This window comes from Doryrhamphus excisus, chromosome 4 (genome assembly GCF_030265055.1).
Source record: "Doryrhamphus excisus isolate RoL2022-K1 chromosome 4, RoL_Dexc_1.0, whole genome shotgun sequence".
NCBI lineage: Eukaryota > Metazoa > Chordata > Actinopteri > Syngnathiformes > Syngnathidae > Doryrhamphus > Doryrhamphus excisus.
This window is the reverse complement of record NC_080469.1, coordinates 7,522,477-7,542,949: the sequence shown is the minus strand read 5'-3', so window position 1 is coordinate 7,542,949 and position 20,473 is coordinate 7,522,477. Positions and strand designations below refer to the sequence as shown.

The 20,473-nt window shown below is 41.0% G+C and overlaps 3 protein-coding genes across 6 annotated transcripts in view; 1 reads left to right on the top strand and 2 right to left on the bottom strand.

Moving 5' to 3' along the window:
- The window catches only part of pold2 (polymerase (DNA directed), delta 2, regulatory subunit), a 20,074-nt gene extending 7,362 nt beyond the window's left edge, over nucleotides 1–12,712 (bottom strand). Inside the window, exon 1 of the mRNA XM_058069809.1 lies at nucleotides 12,542–12,712. The gene's annotated coding sequence lies outside the window, so the exon portion shown is untranslated. The remainder of the gene's footprint in view (nucleotides 1–12,541) is intronic.
- npc1l1 (NPC1-like 1) lies at nucleotides 1,979–16,289 on the top strand. Its single transcript, XM_058069806.1, has 21 exons — nucleotides 1,979–2,145; nucleotides 2,943–3,104; nucleotides 3,180–4,091; nucleotides 5,433–5,726; nucleotides 5,810–6,033; nucleotides 6,106–6,206; nucleotides 6,350–6,522; nucleotides 6,675–6,803; nucleotides 7,421–7,603; nucleotides 7,698–7,812; nucleotides 9,066–9,331; nucleotides 9,430–9,519; nucleotides 9,594–9,784; nucleotides 10,589–10,716; nucleotides 10,793–10,922; nucleotides 10,999–11,054; nucleotides 11,131–11,281; nucleotides 11,893–12,124; nucleotides 13,026–13,139; nucleotides 14,076–14,238; nucleotides 14,319–16,289. Exons 1-21 carry the CDS (start codon nucleotides 2,104–2,106, stop codon nucleotides 14,543–14,545), a joined length of 4,083 nt encoding a protein of 1,360 aa, XP_057925789.1. The 5' UTR covers nucleotides 1,979–2,103; the 3' UTR covers nucleotides 14,546–16,289.
- LOC131127680 (rapamycin-insensitive companion of mTOR-like) overlaps nucleotides 15,169–20,473 on the bottom strand; it is a 22,486-nt gene continuing 17,181 nt past the window's right edge. Inside the window, exons 32-38 of one of the 4 annotated variants that reach the window (XM_058069802.1) lie at nucleotides 20,257–20,337; nucleotides 18,303–18,610; nucleotides 17,972–18,178; nucleotides 17,074–17,226; nucleotides 16,883–17,006; nucleotides 16,666–16,804; nucleotides 15,169–16,594 (exon numbers count right to left, since the gene is read on the bottom strand). In XM_058069802.1, the coding sequence (XP_057925785.1) occupies nucleotides 16,514–16,594; nucleotides 16,666–16,804; nucleotides 16,883–17,006; nucleotides 17,074–17,226; nucleotides 17,972–18,178; nucleotides 18,303–18,610; nucleotides 20,257–20,337 (1,093 nt within the window). In that variant the 3' untranslated portion in view covers nucleotides 15,169–16,513. The remainder of the gene's footprint in view (nucleotides 16,595–16,665; nucleotides 16,805–16,882; nucleotides 17,007–17,073; nucleotides 17,227–17,971; nucleotides 18,179–18,302; nucleotides 18,611–20,256; nucleotides 20,338–20,473) is intronic. The other 3 variants (XM_058069803.1, XM_058069804.1, XM_058069805.1) reach the window with 3 other exon arrangements.

The following is a 20,473-nucleotide window of genomic DNA, read 5'->3' as shown; positions in this document are numbered from 1 at the left end:
TATCCTCACGAGGGTCGTGGGGGTGCTGGAGCCTATCCCAGCTGTCTTCGGGTGAGAGGTGGGGTACACCCTGGACTCGAATGGAGGAAACTCCTATAGAGCAGCTACACACGACAACCAGCACAGAAAGCATTCTAGTTCTTCCAGAATCTGCACCTATTCAGCTGTATTTCAGATGACTGGATGGAGTTGGGGCTGCACGGCGGACAAGTGTTTAGCGCGTGGGTTTCCTCCCACATTCCAAAAACATGCTAGGTTAATTGGTGACTCCAAATTGTCCATAAGTATGAATGTGAGTGTGAATGGTTGTGTGAATGTGCCCTGTTATTGGCTGGCAACCAGTTCAGGGTGTACCCCGGCTCTCGCCCGAAGACAGCTGGGATAGGCTTTAGCACGCCTAAGCAATAGAAAATGGTTGAATTAATGAATATTACATTGCAAGTGTGAATTGTCCAGTAAAAATAGCAAAGTACAATTTTATACAATTTAAATATAATATTCAAATAAACGTAGGTAATTAATTTCATTTCAAATGAAAACCAGTTAACTATTCGTTGGAATTCAATCTTTGCCTTTTATTTTTGTCTGTTACATGGTGTTGATTGTCATGGAAACATTTGTGCAAAACAGTGTAATCTGAGTGTCTGATTAGATAGCTTAGATAGCCTTGTGCCCTTTCATCCCTCATCTTTTTTTTCTCAAAAAAGTAGGAATAAAAAGTCACATATCATATAGTCAGAGGTGTTTTTCATATTTTGGTTATCCTGTTTAGCTTTTTGACAGGGGCAACATACTAAGAAGACCCCCGAGAATAGGATTTTAAGGCAACTATGAACTACTACATACAGTATATACAGTACATACAGTATATATACTGGTAGTATGAGCGTGATTTGTGAGCATTTCACCTTAGATAACCATCCATCTCTTTTCTATGACGCTTATCCTTATCCGCTTATCAGGGTTGCAGAGGTTTCAGATATAAATAATATATATATTTTGGGTGCATGTTTCCATTAAAAAATGTTAATATATTTTATGATGATTTCATTAACAGACAACAATAAAAACGTCTTGCTGGTAGAGATGCTATGTATGTATTGTGTCTTTTAAAAAAAGCTTTCACGTTTTTTAACGTTACCATCATCTGAAGGTAATATGAAGATGTTGGCAAGACATTTGGATCAATTACACAATGTTTTTCATATTGAAAAACGATGCCCTGTGATAGTGACTTCTCAGTACCGAAATTGCGGCCATTTCTTCTTGTCTTTTCCTGCAATCTCTCTTTTTTTATCATCCTTCCAAATACTTGTGCACCTTTGCTCCTTTTGCACATGCAACGGCGGAGCTTCAGTCTTCACTTTTATCTAGGCTTTGACCTTGACATGTGATAACAATGTCAATAACAAATATAATCGTTGATTGGAGGATGCCATCCCTGTACTGATAAATAACACTGACTTGGCATGGCTGCTTGCTACTGTCTCTTTTTGGATGATGTAGCACTTTTGGAGTTTTTTTCAAATCGATCACCTAGAATCACCCTCAGGTAATGGGCCGGTGAGAAGGGGTGGCCATTTGCAGCCCCCAAGAATATTCTATATATAGAATAAAATGATTCAGGGCATATTAAAAAGTTGAATGCGTGAACACATGCCCGGTCTGAATATAATGTTGTGATTTATCCACACTCATCTTTTACCTATCCGGTATTATAATAGCTATCCCCACTGTTGCTGAAAGCTAATCCACCAGTCCCAGTGTTAGGATGTACAGTACAACAAGATGTCGTTATCATTACAGTTTCTCCCATCTGCTTTGCAACTCTCCGGCAACCCTATCAAAAACCCTTCAAAGTTAATGATCGCACAGAAATTGATCATACATCGCCGCCATTGGCCAAAGCCTGCATCAGACCAGATAAGGTGTGACATCATAGGTTTGCTGACACTGGACAAGCCATGTTGTTTGTGCATCGCCAACACTGAGCAGTTAGACGGGCTGAGGGGGTGGCAGGACAGAAAGGACAACTTCCCCAATAGTGGACGTTCTCATGGTGACTGGTAGACTTTGAGTGTGTCTGAGGACTATTCTGTTGTCATGTGTCGCTTCGCAACACTCATCGCTTTTCTCTCTTGCACGGTGAGGCTATCTTTATCATTGACCATTTTATTATTTTACTCATTTTACAGTTGACATACTTAACCGAGAGACTTGTGTAAGCTTTTTCATCAGATACATTTCATATAGATTAGAGTTAAAATAGTTATAATAGTTATTTATTGTGTTTTGACTGATTCAATTGTATTTAATGAGAAAGTGTACTCCAAACGACAGATTCATATTTGGCAGCTGCTGAACAATTATCAGACAATATCATCCTAAACACAATATTTCATATGAATCAGGAATTATGAAGGCATAATTCATGTCAACGTGATTAGCTTGAAGTAATCAACCTTGGAATTCACCATGAGCAATATTTAAGCTGATAATGTCAGGGCACAGTACAGCCACAAAGTCATTATAGCCTGCTAATATGTTTATGGCATGATATTTTCACGTCTTTAGAGAAAAACGACATACATGATATGATGGTCCTTATTAAATCTAGTTTCAAGCTGCAAATATCCATTGTTTTCTTTTGTTAGTAATAATAACTGTTCAAAGAAAATTGGTATAAGGTAGATATCAATTTCAAATCTAATCATTATGGTCTTAAAGAAATTCCAAAAAGTCTTCAATTTGACTTTACCAGAAGTGCAATAATACCTCTATTGATACTAAACTATACATGTCCTATAAACAGTCAAGTTCCAATCGTAAGATCAGTGCTTATAAAATGTGAGAACCGTTTCTGGTTTAGATATCCAGCACAAAAAATGGTTAGTATCTCAGGTATTGGTGTTCTAATTCCGATTGTGTTTCTGACTGTTCAGGTGCTGTCACTGGCCCAGCATGAACCCGGGTACTGCGTGTTCTATGAGGAGTGTGGCAAGAACCCAACAGTATCGGGCAACTTCATTAAGCCTATTGTGCCCTGTTTGAATTACAGCCGAGCTCGGAAGCTGACGGGGGAGCACTACAAGAAACTCACAGAGGTCTGCAGTGAGACATGAAAATGGGCTGTACACGTTTGTGTACTTATATGTATTAATAATGCTCCGCATCTGCAGGTGTGTCCCATGTTAGACAACGGAGAGGGCTTCACATATGCCTGTTGCTCCAGCAAGCAGCTGTCGTCCCTGGAATATAGTTTGGGTCTGTCCAAGTCTCTGCTGCTGCGCTGCCCTTCTTGTGCTGAAAACTTTGCCCAATTGCACTGCATCAACACCTGCAGTCCACACCAGAGCCAGACAGTCAAGGTCACAAAAGTCATGAATGTTACTTCCATGGGAAAGACCAGAGAGGCCGTGGTGGCGTATCAGGCGTACCTCTCCACCAGCTTTGCAGATGCGGCTTTCAAGTCATGTCAAAATGTCAGGATCCCCGCCACGGGAGGCTTTGCCATCGGTGCTATGTGCGGCAAGTATGGTGCCAAGCTGTGCACCCCCCAATACTGGTATGACTTCCAGGGAGATACCAGTAATGGCATGGCTCCACTGGACATTGACTTCAGACTTATCAAGCCGGGAGAAACAGACGGAGTACCTGAGGGTGTGATTCCCTACAATGGACCAGCCTATAGGTGTAATGAGATCTCCTCCTCTGGGGGTCAAGCCTGCTCATGTCAGGACTGCAAAGAGTCGTGTCCTGTTGTTCCGCCTCCCCCACTCCCACCTGGACCCTTCAGACTTTTGGGCACGGATGGCTTCCTTGTCATTTCCATCATCTTATTCTGCCTCCTGATATTTGCCTTCGTCCTCTTCCTGTTGGTCTCTTGTTTGGTGAAGTCGCAGAAGAAGCAGGATAAAGACAAAGGAAAAAGAAAGACCAAGAACCAAGACCAGAACAGTAATCATGTGACTCAGCGGGTCATCGATCCTTCGGAGGTGACATGCGCCGACAGGAACAGTATGATCGCTCAGGACTTCCTCAGCTCTGGGTTTCAGAGGTGGGGAACACTCATGGCCACGTATCCCTTCACGGTTAGTTTGTATAATTCATCTTAATGTGGTACTTGAACCAAGGAACTATTTGGTAACTCATAGTGTGTTTAAACTGGAGGCTATTTCTAGTTTGGTTTGCCAAGGTTTTCAAAATCCCTGGTAAATGAGAAAAGTGTGGTGGAAATACGGGTTGCTATGTGCCATTTGATTGTGTCTTTTATTGATTGGGATAGGCTCCAGCTCACATAGAAATGGATGGATGAATGGTTTACAATCAGCCAAGTAATGACAACTAATTAATAATAAGTAGCAGGCCACTTTCTGGTTCTGGTTCTGTTAATGTTATACATTACAAATGGACAGATTGGAACGTACCATTTTGATTCTGTGATGAGGTGAACTCCATCATACCATGTAACTATAGACCAGTATCGCCGATATACCCATTCTGTTATTTTGATTTTCATCATAATAAAACAATAATAATAATAATATATCAGAATAAAACAGCCCTGATTTTAGGTTTTAGGCAAACAAGAATATATTTTTATCAACAAATATATTTGTGAAAAATGCAAGAATATAGTAATATAAGGTAATACAGTCGTCCGTCACCACATTGTGGCTTCACTCTATCACAGTTATTCAACAATAAATAAATTCATAAATCATGCTGTGTCATGGTTGAATATAGTCTATAGTTAATTTTAAGTAGTTGTTGCCTAAATTAAGCAATCAGGCATAAAAATGGTTCATTGAACTAAAATAGAAGACGCATTTAAATTGTGAATGTTGTATTCTACTTTGGTCAGTAGTTGTCAGTAATGTTAGTTTAATGACTCTATCGCCAAAACAACAGGCTTTTATTGGCTTGAATGATCTCATAACAGGCTCAACAATAACTTCGTTATTTGTTATTAAAATGTCATAATATTAATGATTAGAATCAGAATAATAACAATAAGTCAATAGTTCAAAATACTGCCCTCTGATTGGCTGGCAACCAGTCCAGGGTGTACCCCGAAGCAGGGATAGGCTCCAGCATAGTCATACTACACTTTGTACTGATACTTTCCATATTTGAATTGATTCGCCCATTGCTAATGAAACAAGAGAATTACTTTTTCCAACAAACGTAAGCTCGGCTACTTCCTGCATCTGAATTTTAAATTTTGTGCCAATATTACTCGGCATGTGCTAATCCATAAAGTTCAAATGTTGACATTTTATGAGACATTGCGAGATAATTTTTCTTTGTCTTTTTGTCGGAAATGTTTACTTGTAGTTAATATTTTAATTCTGGATGTACTGTTTCACATGGATTTGTACACATACAACTTGGTCATCAAGTGAGTCATTCATGTGTCATCCTCGTTTAAGGTTCTCCTGCTGTCGGCCGCCATTGTGATTGCATTCTCTGCCGGCCTCATGTCGCTTGAGCTCACCACGGACCCAGTGGAGCTGTGGTCGGCTCCCAACAGCCGAGCCCGTCAGGAGAAGGACTTCCACGACAAACACTTTGGCCCATTCTTCAGAACCAATCAGCTGATCTTCACAGCACCGGGGAGACAAGGACACATTTACGACTCTTTGGTCTTCGGGTCGCAGAACTTTAGCGGCCTTCTATCTAAAGATCTTATCATTGAACTGCTGCAACTCCAGAAAAAAATCCAAGTAAGCTCCACAGAATCATTAGGATATCTTTCAAGCATTACCAAAATTCTCCACACAATTAAATCCTGGATTTAATTTTCTAGAACATTGAGTTCTGGTCAGAGGACCTGAACCGCACAGCAAGTCTGAAGGATGTGTGCTTTGCACCGCTCAACCCGAACAACTCCAACCAGACTGACTGCGCAGTCAACAGCCTGCCACAATACTTCCAGAATAGCTTTGATAACATCAACGCAAAGGCGAACATGACCAAGCTGGGGGTGACCAAAGAAGTGGACTGGAGGGACCACCTCATCTACTGCTTGAAGTAAGCACTCATGAACAAGACTCAACATGTAAAATCATTTGCTCAGAGACTTTTCTCCTCTGTCCTTTCAAGCTCGCCTCTGTCCTTCAAAGACATCACTGCTTTAGGAATGAGCTGCATGGCTGACTACGGAGCTCCAGTCTTTCCCTTCCTGGCCGTAGGAGGCTATCAGGGTACACTCATTTCCCTTCCTGCCTGAGCTGCATCACAGGCTCGACACTCACTGCGCCTATGATTCTTACTCACATGTGAATTCAGAATTCATGCATATTGAGAAAAGAATAGACTTAGAACATTGGAACATTGCTCCACCCAGGTGAAGACTACACCAATGCAGATGCTTTCATCTTGACGTTCTCCCTCAACAATTATCCACGGACTCACGTCAAATTTAACGTGGCCATGCAATGGGAGAAAGAGTATCTGAAAATTGTCCAAGACTACCAGAGAGACCCTACTGCCAACTTCACATTTGCATACATGGCAGAGGTATGACACACCATGGACACCCACAGAAACCAAAGTCACGAATGTTTCAGTAGAATATCAAAACTTTTTATGGATCAATTTTACACTTCACACCAGCTCATGATTACTTCCACTCGCTTTCATTTTCCAACCATATGTGTTAAAATACTCAGAGATCCCTGGAGGATGAGATTAATCGCACAACAGCAGAGGACATTCCCATCTTCATGATCAGCTATGCTGTAATCTTTGTGTACATCGCTGTTGCACTGGGGGAGTACTCATCATGGAGACGCATACTGGTAAGATTTAGCTATCCTCATTATCAAGCAATGGAATAACTGAACCTCTGAATGGACTGTATTTAAAAGCACAAGAGTCTTTATCCTACCTATCAGGGGTGTCCAAACTTATTCCACCAAGGGCCACATACTGAATAAGCGTAAAATGCAAGGACCACTTTAATATTTTGTAAACCAACACATCTAGGTATACTTATTTCCCGGATTCCTCCCTGGTGAAGTGTTCCGGGCATGCCTCGGGCCAGACCTAGGATACGCTGGAGGGATTATGTCTCACAGCTGGCCTGGGAATGCCTTGGCGTTCTCCCGGTGGAGCTGGAGGAGGTGGCCGGGGACCGGGAAGTCTGGGCTTCCCTACTTAGGCTGCTGCCCCCACGACCCGGGCCCGGATAAGCGGAGGTCAATGGAATGGAGTGTAAAAACAGGCGCACTTTGGACACCCCTGCTATACGATATGATGTGTCAGGCATATAGTACTTATCTCTGCAAACATCTGCATAGCTTTTCAGTACTGGCCATTAAGTTGCTTAATACCAGTGCCAGTATGCAATACAAAACATGTGACATAGAGAAAAGAGTAATTTCACAATTTTTCCTTTCACGCTTGTCTTCTATAGGTGGACTCAAAGTTCCTGGTGGGAATGGGGGGTATCTTGGTGGTTGCATGTTCAGTGTTGGCCTCCATGGGCTTCTACTCCTGGATCGGCATTCCCTCTTCCCTGGTCATACTGCAGGTTGTGCCTTTTCTGGTGCTCGCTGTTGGAGCTGACAACATCTTCATCTTTGTTCTGGAATACCAGGTATCTTTTCCGTACAGTCAATCTACAATCTAATGTTTGTTTATTGTTTTCTACAAAATCTGCAATAACATTCGGGGGTGTTACATTCCACTAGAGAGATGTCCGGAGGCCCGGAGAGAAAAGAGAGCAGCAGATTGGCCGTGTGCTTGGGAGCGTGGCTCCGAGCATGCTCCTGTGTAGTCTCTCTGAGTCTGTCTGCTTCTTTCTAGGTAAGGACCTGGCAACATTTTTTAGAATGAGTATTAGAATGGGGATACGGTGATGTCGGTGGCTGGTGAGGTGGAGTACAGCAATGTATTGACAACATGCTGACAAACAAAAATTGCCATCCAACTCAAACGGTTGGCTCTGCTTGCCCACGAAGCTGAGAGGAGGGGCTTGCTGCAGAGAGACCCCTGTCATCATCACACACTTTTATCATCATACATTGAAATCCAGTTCATTCATATGGAGACATCCATTGCATCCCAACATTCTTTTTTAAATAAAAAAACGATTATATTTTGAACACATTTTTACTCACTCATCACAACATTAGGTACACCTGTACAATGATGACATTCAGTACTATTAAGACTACTATTAAGACTTCCACTCAGTATTGACACCGAAGTAATATATTGTTTATGAATTAATATAGTTATTTTTGAGGCTGCATGGTGTATGAGTGGTTAGAGCGCAGGCAGGCCATTCGATTCCCTGCTTGGGCATCTCTGTGTGGAGTTTGCATGTTCTCTCAGTGCGTGCGTGGGTTTTCTCCGGGTATTCCGTTTTATAGGTTAATTGGCAACTCCAAATTGTCCATAGGTATGAATGTGAGTGTGAATGGTTGTTTGTCTATATGTGCCCTGTGATTGGCTGGTGACCAGTCCAGGGTGTACCCCACCTCTTGCCCGAAGACAGCTGGGATGGGCTCCAGCATGCCCGCGAAAATGTATGGATGGATGGATAGTTGTTTTTGCACTGGTGAGAAGTGTTTCTATTATTTTTATTGACTATGCTACATGGGAAAATATTTTTTATTTAATTATAATGAAAAAATGTAAATCTCAAAATTAGCATTATTGCAATAAAACCTACATGGTGCAACAAAAATTAGATTGTAAAGGTGTACCTAATGAACATAATGTATTTTTCTGCTGATACATGACCTCTGTTAGTGCACTAATTCTTGGTATGTATTTGTGTATATTTTTGTGTTATTTCCCAATTTTTACAAAAGGTGATGGTATGAGTATGTTTCACTATGCAGTGACTCTGAGCTGTGTCACATACAGTATATTGCATGTGTGATATGCTTAAATATTGTAAAATTGGATGAATTTCTCTGCCAAAAAGACATTCTTCTGTACAAAGCGTCCCCTTGAACAATGTAGGATGTGAATGCCTTTGTTACCATTGATAAATGTGCCTAATGTTCTGAGTGTATACTTTGTGTCTAACATGTTGTTTTGTTCCCAAGGCGCTCTCTCCACCATGCCTGCAGTGAAGTCCTTTGCTTTATACGCCGCTCTGGCTGTGCTCATGGACTTTGTCCTCCAGATGACAGCCTTTGTGTCCCTCCTGTCGCTGGATGCCAGGCGCCAAGACAACAACCGATGTGAGCTGTTGTGCTGCGTCACTGTAGCAACGCAGAAATCCAACAAGCCCAATGAGGGCTTCCTCCTACCGTTCATGAGGAAATATTACGCTCCTGTACTGCTGAACCAATACATGAGATTCCTAGTGGTAGGCATTATTATTCTTATTCTATTATTCTTATTATTATTAAACCATACTGTAAGTCAACCATCTTCTAAAGGCATTATGGCCCACCTTCTCCCCAGATGTTGGTGTTCCTCTTCATGTTCAGTGGTTCTCTCTACCTCATGTTCAGTGTGACCGTGGGTCTGGATCAGGAGCTGGCCATGCCCAAGGTCAGTCCAATATTTACTCATGCATACTAATCTCTCTTAATGAGACCATACAAGTATATTTTCTACTGTTGCAGGGCTCTTACATGCTGGATTATTTCAAGTACCTATACAAATATCTGGAAGTAGGAGTCCCTGTTTATTTTGTGACAAAACGAGGCTTCGACTTTACCTCCGTGGCAGGCATGAATGCCGTGTGTTCCAGCGTGGGCTGCGACCAGTTTTCCATGACCCAGAAGATTCAATACGCCACCAATCACCCTGATATGTGAGTTCTTCAATTCCATTGCTCAGTGCAAGACATGAATGGCCGTTATCTTCTTTTTTTCCCTGACAGGTCCTTGAACCTGCTCATATCATTGTAGCACCTTTCATATCCTCACAATTGGATCTGATAATCAGAATATCAGTTATGTCATCTGCCATTAGTTGATAAAGGTCACCTGTCCCTGATTGTGATGAGAAACATATGTTCAAAACTTGTGGTTGTTCTTGTCCTTACTGTATCACAGTATATTGACACAGGAAGGTCTTAGCAAGTCAATACTGTAATATAATTATAATTATTATATTATTATGGGCCTGCCATTGGACTATTAACTATTGCACTATAACTGCACTATTGACAATTGCTTTAGCATTTGTTCTCAGAACTTTATGTAAGTAACTCTCTCGCTAAATTTTAGCATTTTGCGCATCACATTGCGATTTGAACAACCATTTACTGTAGCAAGAGATGTTCCCATCTTATCACGATATATCCAAACAAGTTGCACGGAACATTGTAGAATGTTAGCTTTGTTTGCATTTTCCGTAAATAGTTAAAAATATCGCTCTAAAACGCTGGGACAGAGATTTGTGACAAGTGGTAGACCCATTAAAAATTTCTGTAGTTATATCTATTAGAAATGTTCAAGTGTGATAGTATTATGTTCCTCATTGTAATGTGTGTTAACATGCAGTTGCACTGAAAATGGTTCAGCCCTAATTGTAATTGGCATTCATTTGTAAAATGTTCCATCATTATGATTGATCGTCATAATGATTAGTCATGTGATTATTTGGTCTGCAGATCATATTTAGGTATTCCTGCAAACTCCTGGGTGGATGATTTCATTGATTGGCTGAATCCTGGATCAAGATGTTGCCGACACTACACCTTTGGTGTAAATTTTGGAAAGTTCTGCCCTGCAGACAAATGTGAGAATGCTGCTGAGGTATATGGTAAAGCATGTCCATTTTAGGACTTTGTAATGACCCACATGTCCTATCATAGCTGCTTTCGTCTGTGCACGCAAGTGTATGGCCAAACCTCCAAACGGTGTCCTCAGGCCCAACGTGAAACAGTTCAACCACTATCTACCTATCTTCCTGGGGAACAGGCCTGAACTGCACTGCCCCAAAGGGTGTGTGTTGTCCACACAAACATACTACTATGCCAAAGTATCCATGCTCACAATCTGTGCTTCCCCCATAATAAAGTGGACTAGGAGCTTACGACACGGCTGTGGTGAAAGATGAAAACGGAGAAATTATCGGTGAGACCTTTTGAAAATGATATCATTCTCTCAAAGACATTTGGTAGTGATGGAACTTTCCCGCCTGCCCACCCAGCTTCTCGCTTCATGGCTTACCACACGCCTCTGACCAACTCTCAGGAGTTCACTGCAGCATTATTGAAAGCCAGAGAACTGGCTCAGAGCATCACTGACGACATGAGGAAGGTGCCTGGAACTGCTCCAGACTTTGAAGTCTTCCCTTACACGTAAGAGATTTCATTTTTTGTACATCACTCACCTTTTTCTGTGCAAAAAATGCTTTGATTTCAGTATAATACTGTACCATAGGAACTTAAAATACAAAAAATATTTACCTAAATATTTACCTATGTAAGCCGCAAAGAGGACACGGTCTTATTATGTTATTTCTCTTAATTTTTTAACTTTCAATATGATTTGGAGTGCATGAGAAAGTGGAATGGTTTTATTAATAAGTATTGCAAAAAATCAGCAGCAACAGAACCAATGTAATACTGGGGAGTCGGCATTAATACAAACAACACCATGGCAAGTCTAACATGCATGAGTTTCATATCAACAGCTCCTAACACAATCAACATTTGAGTGCGGCTACTGCCATCGTGTGGCGTTAATAAAAACTACATCAGGAGGTTGCCTACAGCCAGGGTTAATTAGACACACTCTGGAGAACAAGCTCTCGAAAATTGTTGTTGCATAAACTAAAATTGACTACACTGTATTTGAATTACAGACATGTTGGAAAGACACCACAATGCAATCTGCTGGACGTGTTGATGCACTGCCCTACTTTCTCCTTGACGCTGTCCTCTATTGTCCTCTATTGTCCTCCTACCAGAGTGACCAATGTGTTCTACGAGCAATACCTGACTATCGTACCTGAGGGCCTCTTTAACATCTCACTGTGTCTGCTGCCAACGTTTTTGGTATGCTGTCTGCTGCTGGGCTTGGACCTGCGCTCCGGTCTGCTCAACCTCATCACTATCATCATGATCACCGTGGATACTGTCGGGGTCATGACACTCTGGGATATCCATTACAACGCAGTTGCCCTTATCAACCTGGTTACGGTATGTTCCCCTCCATGGGGGAATGAAAGATGCTTTAAAGGGGAACTGCACTTTTTTTTTTATTATTTTGCCCATCCTTCACAATCCTTATGTGAAACATGAACACTAATTTCTTTCCTTTTTCTGTGCATTATGACACAAAAAAAGAAGTTAATTTCAGCTAGCTTACAATGCTGTCATTGGGCTACACTTATTTCGCCCTCTAAAAAAACTCCAACAAAGTTGCATTACACATACTGTGGTCATGCATTAACACGTACACTGATTAAAAAAACAAACATGCAATAGTTGTAGTATCTTGCCGTCGTTTGATGATTAAAAACACTAGCGAAACCTATTTTCTCATTTTCGCATTGCTACACATACTTATGCTAGTTCCATCACCAACAGCAGCATAGATACAGCAACAACACTTACGATGTCCGCTCTCATTGGGATGTCCGTGTGTTCCAGTCCTCAGGTAAAAAAATGCAGCCGGCAAAAAAACATCTTGTTGAGTTTTTGTAGCGAAATGGAGAGCTACTACAGTTATCCACTCTTCTGTGATTGACACCGTGACTAGCGGTTAGCTAGACGTCGTGTTAGTCCGCGAGATAAAAATAGTTTTCGATGTTGGTTGCTACAACAATAATACCGCTGTAGTTTGGTTAATATACAAGTCAAGTATATAAGTGTCAAAATAGGTATTTCCCATGCTAGCTAGCTCATTTAACTTGTTTTCTTGAATGGACAGAAAAGGGAAAGAAATATCTTCATGTTTCACATCAGGATTGTGAATGAGTCATTACTCTGTGATTTACATTGAATATTTACTATTCATTATATTCATGTCTTTTGTAGTATTCATTGAGGGCACATCTTAAAAATGTAAGTGTCATGTCTCGAATTCAATTGTTTGCAGGCGGTGGGTATCTCTGTGGAGTTTGTGTCCCACATGACAAGATCCTTTGCACTCAGCACAAAGCCCACTCGTGTGGAGCGAGCAATGGAGGCCACAGCCAACATGGGCAGTGCAGTAAGTTGAATGGATGGAATACAGTGTAGCTCTATGCTATTCACTGGGGTTCCGTGGAGGAACCACCCGCAAATCATGGCCATATATTTTATATACCAGTATAGATTCTTCCAATGATAACAAAATGACTGATACTAGTATAAATGATAAACGTAAACAGGCCTATTTGACGACTTACTTTATTGATACACACGATGAATTAATAAATGCTGGCATTGTGAGGAGAAGAAACGTTTGTGTGGGGAAGTATCCACTCGGCAGGCTGCTCAATTGTGGCACAAAATCACTATAAACACGAAACTGCCTCATCCCGAACTTAACGGATTGAAATGCTGGGAAAGGTCAACGGAAGCGTGAATGGAAGCTAGCAAGGTTAACCTCCAATTTTGGATCAACATTTGCAATAAAACACACAAGTATATTTATGTCTTAAATAACTTATTTACTCTAATTATGCATACTATATTGGGTAAGTATGGGGGTGTTATTTAATGTCCAGCGGGCTCTAATAATGTTAAAACTGTATTTACAAGGTCGTAAACAATCTTTCTATGCTCTAAATATGAAAATATTCCATTTATAAGTAGGAAATCACTGTGGAAATTGACCCAACTGAGATATACAAGGGGTTACTTACTGTACTGTACTTACGTTTCACTTCTCAGCATACAACTATGTTGTGTATACAACTACTAAAGACCACCGAACAAAGTACGAAATCTCACACACAAAGAACATCAGCAAAGCATAGACATAAATATGTAAAGATTGTGGGCTTTCTAACACTAGTACATGTATGCTGTACATTTTACCTGTATTATCATGTATATATAAATTCTAATTATTTATAAATTACCAATTTCCTGACCAGAAATCCGTAAATTGCTGAGAATGTGTTTCCACCAGTCTTTACAATGTTTGCTTTGAACCCTGAAGGTGTTTGCTGGTGTTGCCATGACCAACCTACCCGGAATTCTGGTGTTGGCTTTAGCCAAAGCCCAACTCATCCAGATCTTCTTCTTCCGTCTCAACCTGGTCATTACACTTCTGGGGATGGCTCATGGACTCATCTTCCTCCCTGTGGTGCTGAGCTACTTCGGTTTGTCTCTTGTTTTCTACGTGACAATGGGTGTTATATGAACTGATGAGTGCATTCACTTCTTGTATTGCTTGATGCAGGGCCTGATGTGAATAAAGCAGTGCTGCTGCAAATCCAGCAAGAGAAAGCAAAAGCCCACCAGGAGCCAGAGCGGACAAGTAACATGAGACAGTTCTACGACAACATGAGCTACCAAGACAATGAGACGAAGGAGCGAGTACACTCCAAGAACACCAAAGCTCGCGTGAACACAGACAGTCCAATGCACATTATGGAACACAAGGAGGAGAGAATTGACCGCTTCTGAGCGGAACAACTACAAAGACTGTTTTTTAACTCAGATGAGTAAATACCTCAATAACAAACTGAAGTGGAGATGGACAAACAATAGTGGGGCTAATATTTGTCTCCAACTGGTAGTAATTAACCTGCCTATGTACCTCAATCACAGGTGGACAAGATGAACACAACATGGAGTTGTGAAATTTTCTCTTTACACTAATGGACACTAGTGAATATACTGTACAAATACTGGACAAATATTCTTGAATTTTCTACTTTTTATTGAATGTAATTATTTTGCGTATGTACTCAATATTAACATTGTTTTTAAGTAAATAAATACACTCCAACATTTTCACTAAATCTACAGTATGTTGGACATTGCACTTTTAAGCCTGGGTTGCAGTATTTTTTAATTATGATATACTCAAACACTCTCTGCTTTGAGAGGTAGAAATGTATACTTTTGTGCCATAGATGTTGCACACTCGCATAGATGGAATTGGCTCACTGATTATAGATTGTATTTGCTGTTATTGGATACAAGCTGTATTTATGTTGGAAGTCATACTGAATGAATATCGATTTCCTAGTCACACTGTTTTTCAGGTGGAAGAACTGGAACAAATACATGTATTTAAATTTTTGTTTTTATTAACAATGCATCCCTTTGATAGGATTCTATGTTTCTTTAGGTCATCAACGCCCCCCAAAACATACTGTACACAATATACAGGGGAAACCACAATTCAGGCAAAAAAAACTTATTAAATTATAATACAGTCTTGAGGAAAAATATAAATAATTTTTTTCTTCTCTGGTTGAGCTCACGCTATGGTACAGACATATAATAAATAGATCGGATCTGACATCACTCAGCCGATCTATGAATCATCTCTCTATGAGTCCATTTGTGTAGCAGCATTAGAGCAAAAAACAAGCCAATGGAAAAAGAGATGAGTTGCATCCTGTCTCCATGGAAACCTTGTCCTGATCATTTCCCCTTCCCTCCTCTTCCATCTCAGCCACAGACAGTGATAATGTATCGTGGAAACAAGAGTCTAGGGTATTTCTACTCTGACAATATAATGGCAGCATTTAATGGCAACCTATCTTAACAAAAAAAAAAAAAAGTTAAGGTGACAACTTGGCCCATGCGTGTTACACATGCAGAGGGAGTGAAGCACAGAGGAAAGGCAGGAGGTGCTAAATCTGTCATAAGTCATTCTACACAATGTCAAGCCAAGATCAACACACCCCCTGACCAGAAAACTCATGCTGACCAACAATGCAAGGGCTGAAGAAAAACATTAAGGATGGTAATAACTAGCATAAAATGACATGCTAATCTCCCCATGTACTGCGTAAGGGTGGCGTTTACTGTATAGTGCTGAATATGACACAATACCACAGATGCTTGATTGTCTGAGATACAAGAAATAGAAAAGGAAACTACAGACCAGACGGAAAATGGGTGGTGAAATACAAACCAGATATGTAAAAACAAAAAACAAACAAAAAAAAAACAGCAGGACCCTTTTTAGTGTTTTGTTTCAGAAGGAGAAAAGCACACATGATGTGAGGAGTCACTGGGTAAACAATATGTCACAACCTCTGCAAGGAGAGAAAATGTCAACAGAATCTTTTTTCTTTTGTCCTTTTGAGCCAGTTTGTCATTGTGATGTATTATTGAGTGTTTCTCATGATTGCCAACCCCATCTGAACACAGTATTTGGTTCAACTGCTCCTCTTTTTTGCCCATTAAAAAAACTGAAACAGCATTAGGCATACCGATCTTCATTTCCAGCTCCTGTTTGCTGAAAGAATGGCGAATTATGTTCCTTCCCCCTCCTCTCCTATCCGTTTCTTGGCTACTTGTTCTCTGTTTTCAGCAACAGAAGCATGCCAAATGTTCTCCCACCCCTTCAGTCCTTCATGGGTCATAGTGTGTAGGGTGGCATGATTAGGGGACACACAGAGGGGAGGAGGATGATCAGGATTCTACAGGAGGCTCCCCGTCTAGTTCAACAGCTTTTGGTAGCTTGGTCAGTATTGCCTCTGCCTCTTCGTACATCTAAAAAGAAAAAATACAAAATAAATATTCCATCTACATAAGACGAAAGGTGATGAAAAGGCGGAACTTACTGGCATGAACTGTACATCCTGGAAAAGCTCCTGTATGAAACGTCTGGAGGTCAGGCGAAACATACAGTGAGCTAAGAGGTGGGACACCTCGGAGTACAGGCAAATGTCATCAAATGCATATGCAAACTTCTCCTTTATCCTGAAGAGAAATATTGTCATGCTTTAAAGAAGGCAAGTACAACCAATCAAGCATGCCGAGTAAAGAAGAGACAATTACGTGAGAAGTCCAGTTTCGTGGCCTTTGGTCCCAACAGACGAGCTGAGGTTGATAATGAGGCGAAGCACCTCCTTCCTCAGCAGGACACGCGAGGCCGGTCCGTCCTCTGATATGGCCTTGCCGCCTACAGAGTACCACATATTAATAATGTATTGTGTGACACGGCCTGCTCTGCTTGATCACATTCTCACCAATGACAATGTCACTCGGCGTGGGCGTGCCACAGATGGAGCCTTGTGACACGGCGGCGTCGCTGCATCCTGACACACCAGAGTACTTGGACTGAGGCATCACTTCCAGACGATGGCCGGTCTGACCTCCCCAGGACGGAAAGTCCACATAGTCTAGAAGAAGGAGGTTGTATAGATGTGTATTCTCAGTACATTAGCACATGCAAAACTTCGGAATGTTTCCCATACATTCATTTGTGCCACCAAAGATGGATTTAGCCATACCAGTCTTCCCTTGCTATAGTCTGTCTCTTTTTATATATTTTTTTTTAATCGCCCTGTACATTCTTGATGTATTGAATTGACACAATTAACTTTGCAAATCTATAGATGAAGATGTACCTGTCGGTTGGTATGAATAGAGCCAAATGAAGTCACTTGATTTTTAGGCAATTTGTTTTGAAAACATTTCTTATTAACTTGCACTTCTATATATAGGAATAGTTAGAGAATAGAAAATCTGTTTATGACTTTCTAAATAACATTTAACACCCCTTTAGTTACTTTTTCATTCCTATTATTCTGTGTTACATCACTGTGTTATGCACAGGCTACGGGATCACTGCATGGACATACAGTAAGAGATGGCTACTACTAGCCGAGCAAGCTACTGCGCTAATGAGTTAGCCTCTCCAGTTTATGTATTCTAAACTTAAAGTGTTTTAAACGGAGTGGGAAGGCAGACAAAGTAACCAAAAACATGCCACTTCCATGACATGCAGTGTCTCTACAATGTAACATTACTGATACTGATATGATTTGTCTTTCAATATTTTATGACACAACTTTCGAGTCGCGATGTAGCAAGGGACGACATATTTGAGTAAGTGTACAGTCTTGTACAAGTGTGCATTCTGACCTGTTCGAGGCTGCGTGCTGTTGGTGGGTGGCTGTGCAGGATATCCGAGGACAATGGCTCCTACACAGTAGAGGCAGTTCTCCTCCGTGTGATCCTGCAGTCCGGTCTCATCTGAGCCCACCGTGTGGTTCGGGCAGTCGCCTCGGTTCACAATCAGCTCTGAGATACTGAACTGTTGCTTCAGTATTGGGACTGCAGGACGATCGCCTACAGAGGGAGGGATGACAGAAGGAACTCAACCAATCTATCTGATAACCGCTTGGTTTATTGGCAGCTTGGGAGATTCAAATCACTACAAAAATATATAAATCAGACAAAAAGCAACTTTTACCATCTCCGTCGCCAAAGAGGAAGCGTTTCCTCTCCTCTGACGGTGGACTGATCCTCTGTTGAAAGTACGCTGTGTCTCTGATATGGAACATATCATTGATGTTCACTGGCAATGCGAGGCCGATGTAGTCATCACTGCACCCATAGGTGGCGCTAGAGACCATGGAGCGCACCGATGAGCAGCGCTGAAGGGTGCTCTGGTTGATGGGGCTGAGGAGCTCCTCTTTATCAAGAGAAGCAAAGCTGAGGGCCTTGAGGAACCTAGGGAGGTTAAGAGGAGAGGTGCGTGAGAGGATCTGGGGGGAGAGACTAGGACAAAAAAGGATGAGAAGGGGAATAGCAGCACAAATGGTAGATAAAAAGCACAGAGACAGGTTTAGTGAGAAGAGAGTGATGTTGGAAAAAAACGCAGCAAGCTGTCATATATTTTGCATGGTGACATCATGTGATGCTGCTATCATATACAACTATAAAAAGCTTTAAAAAACCTTTAAAATGTAAGTGCTGAAAGACGTCTTTTCTAATGGAGGAAAAAATGAATAAAATAAACACTCTTAATGTATGCAAAGATGTAAATGTATTGTTATTCTATTCCCATCCCAAGCCTATTGCCCAGGCTTGTATGCATTTATTCAATGGCAGGTAGTGTTGTGTTTCCTCATACAGTCCTTTGCGGAACACAACACATTTTGGTATTACCTGTTCACCCTCACTCACACACAATATGATGCGCAGTCTCTGCCATAGAATAAGAAGACTGAGCAGAATGAGTGTTGCAAACTTAGCGAGTTAGTAAGTGACTTAGTAAGTAATCAGACCGCTCTAGATACTTAGCAACTTGCGACAAAGTCTAGCCTGTCTAGCCAAGAGAATTTTGGTGACTCTGACATGAAAGCACATATCGCTCTTCTCAACCAGCATCGAGTGAGTCGACTGAGAGGGAAGTTAATTTGTTGTTAGTAGTACAGTGGAACTTTGGTTAGTGTCAATTTGTTCCCGAAGGTCCGACTAACTGAAAGGGAACCAAATACATTTCTCCCATGAGAAATAAACATAAATCCAATTAATAATTAATAATAAACATCTGTAAATAAATGATTATTTTGTGTTATGTTCTAAACCAGTGAATACATTTAGTTGTCATCAAAATCTTTCTTTCCTTGTTGTTTTTGTTGTTTCTCAGAAGTAAACAACTTTAGATTTTTGCGGTGTGACTGAAACAAAAAACATGGACATCAGTCACCGTTCTGCTTGAATTGGCTTCTCTGCAAAAAAAAAAACACCCTATGATCTACTGCCGATTTATAAAGACCCAAAAAGGCTAGAAACATTTTTTTCCTGGTGAAAGAAGAGAGTCTAAAGTTTCACATAGTTTCACTGTTTTTGTAGTCCTAAAACTCAATATTCTGTGTCTTGAAGGTTCAGCAAAAATGCCCCTCTCTTACCACTTCCTCTTTCAAGTCAACTGTAATCGATATATATGTAACTTTACAGCGCCCGACCCTCTTTCAGAAGGCATCTAACTTTTAAGAGGACACTCAGAGCTAGTTGAATACTCAACACACTGCTGTGCGTCTCTTGTGTGTAGTAGCAGCTACTGGAACACTTACTGTCAATCCATGTAGGTTATGGCAATGTGGGAGTTGATAGAAACTAATGAATTGTTGTGAAATGTTGCAACAAGAGATAGAGGAATTCAGTTTACCAGATATAAAACCGGTCCATTAGACACACGGTTTATAAAAATATGCTAACATCCAGCAACTCAACAACCTACAAGGGCAGGGACTGACTGACATATTAAGCTCTACAGGGGTCTAAGCACTGGTGACACACCCTGTGGGCAAAGACACACACAGGAGAGTGCAAGCAGCAAAGACGTATTGTGTTGATACTAGACTTGCACTAGATTCTACATATCTACTAAAGGAATAACACTGGCAAGGTCCACCCACCGTGGCACCAGTGTTCTGGATAGTCTGCGGTAAGGATTTATGATGCTGGACTCTGGGCAGGTACATCTCCTATCTGATATCCTGATAAACACAGCAGAACGTCCACGAAACACAAACAAACCAGGTGACTGGTGATGTATATAGAAATTCACAAACTCCCCTTAAAGAAACATATCTGGCTATCACCACATTGCTTGAAAATAGGAGAATGTATGTA

What these genes read in the sequence shown, in the direction of transcription:
- npc1l1 (XM_058069806.1), top strand. Translation starts at nt 2,104, where the DNA reads ATGTGTCGCTTCGCAACACTCATCGCTTTTCTCTCTTGCACG. An exon ending in AACTCCAGAAAAAAATCCAA is followed by an intron (nt 5,727 to 5,809) that starts GTAAGCTCCACA and finishes TTAATTTTCTAG; the next exon opens with AACATTGAGTTCTGGTCAGA. An exon ending in GGCCGTAGGAGGCTATCAGG is followed by an intron (nt 6,207 to 6,349) that starts GTACACTCATTT and finishes TGCTCCACCCAG; the next exon opens with GTGAAGACTACACCAATGCA.